At 37.9% G+C, this 6,510-nt stretch overlaps 1 protein-coding gene across 1 annotated transcript; it reads left to right on the forward strand.

The window, feature by feature from the left end:
* Positions 1–1,696: 1,696 nt before the first annotated feature.
* LOC311082070 (interferon-inducible GTPase 5-like) lies at positions 1,697–2,818 on the forward strand (the record flags this gene model as incomplete). The annotated part of the gene is made up of 1 exon (XM_084112814.1): positions 1,697–2,818. The coding sequence occupies one exon, from the start codon at positions 1,697–1,699 to the stop codon at positions 2,816–2,818; it is 1,122 nt and encodes a 373-aa protein (XP_083968940.1).
* Between the last annotated feature and the right edge of the window lie 3,692 nt (positions 2,819–6,510).

Below are 6,510 nucleotides of genomic sequence, written 5' to 3' on the forward strand. Positions count from 1 at the left end.
TTAATGGATTTTGGTCCATGGATACAGTTTCTGAATACATTAAAAAAAAAAAAAAAAAAAAAAAAATTATAAAATAAAAATAAACCCTGAAAGGGGGATCAGGACCCCGAGCTGGTTCTGCAAAGTATTGTGGGTTTAATACAACATCAGTTGACCCTTAAATTCATGTTATTGTTAACTTCATGGTAGTTTTGTGCTGTTTATGTAAACTGATCCGTTATCAATGTTGTCTAATTTATGAAACGTGGTTTTATTTCCACTAACAGGGCAGAGAAACACACACACACAAAAGGTTAGAAGCTCTCCACTCAAAAGGTCAGTATAAAACACTGTAACCATCAAATGCTATGTATGTTTGATCACTTTAAAGGGATAGTTCACTTTGAAATTAAATTTTGGTATGTTTTAGCTTACCTCAAGGGCATCCAAGATGTAGGTGTCTTTTTTTCCGCAGTAGTTTCAATTTTGATATTTTTAGGTCAAACCGTTTCACTGTGAAGATCTAAACATATTTAGATGTACAGGAAATCGCAATGGAAGACGATTTCAATATATCAACATACATATCTCTCTCATGTAAAACCATTCTTACCAAATACATGGTGCCCATATAAAAAAGTAGTAGTTATAGAAATGCAAGTAACCCCCCCCCCCCCCAAAAAAAATTGGTTTTACTAACTTAGATCAAAAATACATTTTATTGCTCATTTCATGTAATGCCAGCTTTACAAATAGAAAGGACACATACAAAGACGTTGTTCACATACCTCCGTTGGATGCGAAAACGCCATAGGCACCATAGGCACAGCTGATGATGTCAGTACTATGCGATCCACTCCTTGGTTTATAAAATCATCAGGGGAAAAATGATCGCTGCAGACCCTCCTCAACTTTAGTAAGTTTATGGGTGTGTTGATATCCAGCCGAAGAGCATCAACCATAACTTCAAGAGAGAAGGCTTATAAATTGGGAATTCGTGAAAACTCACCACTCCCGGATGAGTTCGCGCGAGCATACGTAATTGTTTTCTTTTACATCGGTTTAAACATCCCGGATAAGCGCAAATTAGTACCATTTCTATTAGCCGTCTTACCTAAAATCTCTGTTCTGTTTAAATAATGAGTGACGTAACGTACACGTGCGAGAGATCACTTCCGGCGCTTGCGCAGACCGAAGCACCTGCACCCTCAGATCACTTGGACGTGGTTGTGTAGAGGTAAAAACGATATAAATACTGTTCGTTTTCTCACACAAACCGCTCGTTTCGTGTCTTAGGCCATCAATGTGTACTTACGATGGGGAATTGTTTAATTTGGACTTCTCTGTGCATGCTCTTTGAGATAGTGACCTGCATTATATGACTGACATTATGTGACTATCAAAATTGAAACTACTGCGGAAAAAAAGACACCTACATCTTGGATGCCCTTGAGGTAAGCTAAAACATACCAAAATTTTATTTCAAAGTGAACTATCCCTTTAATTGTAATGTACATCCTAAATAAGTTATTATCTGCCTTTAAATGTAACAATGCTTTCTGTTGACTCCATTTGTTAAACAAAGAGTATTAGGATTGAATGTGGATCACACTACAGAAACTCTTGATTACTGTAATAACAGAAATTACGAACATTCTTCAATTTTCAAGAATAAAGTAATGCTTAAGGTACTTATATAACTTTTGCAGTTTAAAACATGGCAACTCAAGACCGTGCTGTTTCTAAGGCAGCAGAAGCGAAAGAAACAATGGGCCAGTTTTTAAATGTCTCACTTGACATCGCTGTGACTGGAAAGACGGGATCTGGGAAATCCTCCTTTGTGAATCTCTTTCGAGGCCTAAGTGACGATGCCGATGGAGCAGCACCTACTGGTGTCACAGAAACTACACTAAAGCCCACCAAGTATGATCATCCTACAGCGCCAAATGTGAAAATCTGGGACCTCCCTGGAATGGGAACTCCAAATTTCAAAGCAAATAAATACCTTAAATCTGTCAAATTTAAAACCTATGATTTTTTCATTATCCTTAACTCAGAGAGGTTCACAGAGAATGACATCATGCTGGCTAAAGAAATAAGAAAACGGAACAAAAACTTTTACTTTGTTCGTTCCAAGATTGACATCGACATCTCTTCAGAGCAAAGGAGACCAGGATTTAATGAGCAGGATGTTCTTGACAAAATAAGAGAGTACTGTGAGAGAAACTTGAATGAACTGGGAAACGCTGAAGTTTTCTTGATATCGTCTGTTGATTTTGGGAAATATGATTTTCAAAAGCTTCAAAAGACACTCACAGATGAGCTTCCGGTCCATAAGCGTTCTGCTCTTCTTCAAGCTTGGCCAGTGTGCTCTGCTGCAATTCTTGAGGAGAAGATCAAGTTATTTGAAGCGCTGATCTGGGCTGCATCTCTTGCTTCTGCTGGTATAACAGTGGTCCCTGTACCGGGCACATCAGTAGCGTGTGATGCAGCCATTGCGTTTCTTTTCCTTTTAAGGTGCTATTATGCATTTGGTTTGGATGACAGATCACTGAAAAGGCTTTCAGAAAAAGTGAACATGCCCTTGTTGGAATATCGGGCCGAATCAAAGTTCGCTAATGCCATCCAAAAAAAAGAAGTGACCACAATACATGTTGGTGCTTCGGTTGTAGCAATGTCCACCGTTGCAGATTTGTTCAGTCTCTTTCCAGGTGTGGGCAGTGCTTTTGCTGCAGGATTGTCCTTTGCTTCGACTAAGTGCCTCTTGACAGAAGGATTAAATGAACTGGCAAATACTGCTCGAGCAATCAGAAAAGCAGCTGGGTTGGACACAATCTAATAACTCCTAGCTGGCCTGAACACGTCTTATTGAAGAATGTCTGGGGTCTTAAGCCCGGGATACACTGCACAATTTTTGACTGCCCCAGACGAATGATTGCCATCGTGAAACAATCGTGGCTCCTAATAGGTGGTCCTATGTCGTACAATGAGAGAGGTTCAAAGATGGTCCTTGTCACGGTCTTCCGACCAAAGATAGCCTAAGATAATTTTCTGACAGTGTCAGAAATTCAGCATGTTCATCGCACAGTGTATTTGTCTGAATTTTAAGGGAGAGGCCCACCAACCACACTTAATATATATACCTTAAATAATATTAATATTATCTCCACGCTTAAGGAGATATCTCCACAGAAGTAAATTTAAGTGTTTATCTGAAATAAAGTTTGTACACAATCCAAATAAGCAAACAGATGAGTTATACAAAATTATTATTGTAAAGTAAGAACTGCCATAAAAAAAACAAAAAACAAGAGATGATGAAATAGAAATTTGTACGAACGACACCAGTTGGCATAATGGCAAACAATGTCGTTTCAGATGAGGATAATGGATGAAAAAAAAAAGTATCTGACCATTATCTATTGCACATGTCCTTTAGTAAAATGTCCGTCGTACTTTGTGTAGATGATGATGAAGATGATGATATACAGTTCCGTAACGATAACCATCCACTATGTGCTCCCACACCAACACTTGATTCATGAGTGCTCAATCCAAAATCCACTTTAGAGTGCGATATCCCTTCAATGAGAAAATTAGTAGTATTCAAACTACTCATTTGAGTCCTTCTAAACAAGATATACAACAGGGCGTTTGCTTGCTAACAAACAACATAGGTAAAACATGTGAAACAACTTTCAACTCTTTGTATATGATCATCACAGAAAACAAACCAACCAACTGAAAAAAAAAATGGAAAACACTTACATTGATTGAGCTTGAAACACAAATGTTCTCAATCTGGACTCTTGGTATAGCTGATAGCCAGAGTAGGCAACCATGGCTGCGTTTGAAACCGCGTACTCACTGAGTAGGTATTTAATTTCAATAAGTACTTACTTAACAGTTTTATCCTTAATAATATCGTGATAATGACGTATCCTCTCCCGTGGTCTCCTGGGATAGAAAAGTATCCATCGGATGAGCACTCGAGAATCTGGGCGGAAGCAGTAAGCCATCTGGGAACTTCTCGCCTACTCTTTTATAAATACTGATGTTTTTAACATACTGATCCTTTCACGTACTGTCTTCTCCAACTAAATAGTAGGTAAGTAGGCATATTCGAACGCACTAAAAGTATACGCACGTCCGAATCACACGAGAATTAGTACGTCACCCAGGTAATTCTCATCTACTCTTTTATGAATACTAAGGATTCGTACATACTTATTCGCTCGCCTACTGCTTTTCCCCTACCACATAGTAGGGAAGTATGCGGTATCGAACGCAGCCCATGCTTCCTCCTATCCTAACACTTCCCTTCCTCTACTACTTCACTTGGATTTAAGCTAGAGGAGGTGAGCAGCTAGGAGCCCCTAAAGGACGGTGGTAGTACTACAACCTACTATAATTCCTAGTAACAGGACTATGGGCTGTTACAGCGCTAAAACTTAAAACTGCTTCCCTCAAGCTCTTTTCCCTTCCTCTTTCAAAGTTTTGTCAGCACATAAAAACTACAACTGACAAAGTGTGATTCATCATGGTCTTTTTTGTTTACCACTAGCGCATGCTGATGATGTTTTATTCTTCAATAGAAACTTGCGTCGTAGCCTACGAGTCAATACGCGTCATCATCGTACAGTCTACATGCATGTCTTACCCACGTTTAATAGATCCATGTCGTACAGTATGATTTGTAATGATCTTATAGGATTGCGAAAATCATGCAGTGTATCCTGGGCTTTAGTAATACATCTGTTTACTTAGTTTATTTATTATAGAGCATGTATGCAAATTCTGCCTTTGTCATGGGCTAAATCATAGGATAGTTGTTTGTTAGATTTTATGCTAATTAGAGATTACCACTGACTTAATAGTTTTAAAATAGATGCTAAAATGAATGTAAACTGTATACAGGAACAAATGACTATTTAATTAGTTGATGACACTTTATTTTTTTCTTTACTTTAAAAACACTTTTTTTGTTAGTGAAGTTCCAACAGAACAAACAAAGCAAACAAAACAAAACAGGGAAAAAAGGACAACACCTCAGGCAGACCTTAAAGGGTTAGTTCACCCAAAAATTCTGTCATTAATAACCCTCATGTCGTTCCAAACTCTTAAGACCTTCGTTCATCTTCGGAACACAAATTAAGATATTTTTGATGAAATCCAAGAGCTTTCTGACCCCTCCATTGACAGCAACATAATTGCAACTTTCAAGGCCCAGAAAGGTAGTAAAAACATTGTTAAAATAGTCTGTGACTACAGCGGTTCAACCTTAATGTTATGAAGTGACAAGAATACTTTTTGTGCACAAAACCCCCCAAAAATAATGACTTTATTCAACAATTTCTTCACGTCTGTGTCATTCTGTTACACTTTTCATGTATTAAATACTAATGTAGCGCTTCCGAGTTCTATGTCAGAATGCCGGCTCACCATTGGCTGATGCGCATGCGTGTGATGCTGATGCAGGAGCTAGCCAATGGTGAGCCAGCACTTTGACGTAGTCGTTATCGTCAACACTATTATCGCAGCATGTTGCGTGTTTCACAATTTTTTGTGAAGTTAATAGTGAGGAACATGATGATAATGTTCATGAAGAAAATGATACCCGTGAATGGAATCCTCTTCATTCAAACACTATGTCAAATGCCACAAGAGATGCCTTGTGTTCATATTTCTCAAATCTGTAGAGACTTTTTTTGGCTGGTGATGGTATTTAAATCATATCATTCATTGCATTTTACTTTGTTTGTTAAGAAAAACTATCATTTTCATGTGATGCTGACAAATAAAAATCATATTGTTCATTCCAAGAACAGTGTGGACCTCATTTATTTATAAAAGACAAAACACTGTTTTTGAATTGCACGCAAACCTTAGGTATCAAATACACATAATTCATGATAATTTTCCACAGTTTACAAAGAACATTCGCACTTTGAGACATACTGTATACAGTTGGTAGTGTGATGGATTTTTTAATTAATCATAACTAACATTTATTTTTCTTGCAGGAATAACATTCATGCTTTTGAATCTTAAATGTTTCCTTAAACCGTTTGGTTGGAAACTTGTGACTTTGAGTGTGTGAGTGTATAAATAACATCTAGGGGAAATGAAACCAGACAGATGTCTAGGTTTCAAAACTTGTGATTATGAAGTAATCACAAAAACAGAGTTTGCTTCTACCTAGTAACAGAAGGGTTATGAAGAACCAATCAAATTGTAGGGAAATTATGTAATGTTTCACGTTATTTTCGCCATGCTCCTATTCTATAAAAATTCCTTTAGCGGGTAGGATTCTCTGTGGTTTTGTCTGAGATCCTCGGGCCGTGATTAAAGCATATTCGAAGGCATTGTCTGAAGTCTGTCAGTTATTATTGCTGCACAGCAAGTAAGTTAGAGTATAGAGTTAGAAAACTCAGCCGACGTCGACGAGGAGACGCGCTAGAGTATAAATATTATAAGAAACTAACGTCGACTGTAGACATTTGGGGACATCGATTGTAGACGAGACCCAGG

The sequence above is a fragment of the Abramis brama genome (genome assembly GCF_963993115.1).
Source record: "Abramis brama genome assembly, chromosome: 4".
NCBI classification, from domain to species: Eukaryota; Metazoa; Chordata; class Actinopteri; order Cypriniformes; family Leuciscidae; genus Abramis; species Abramis brama.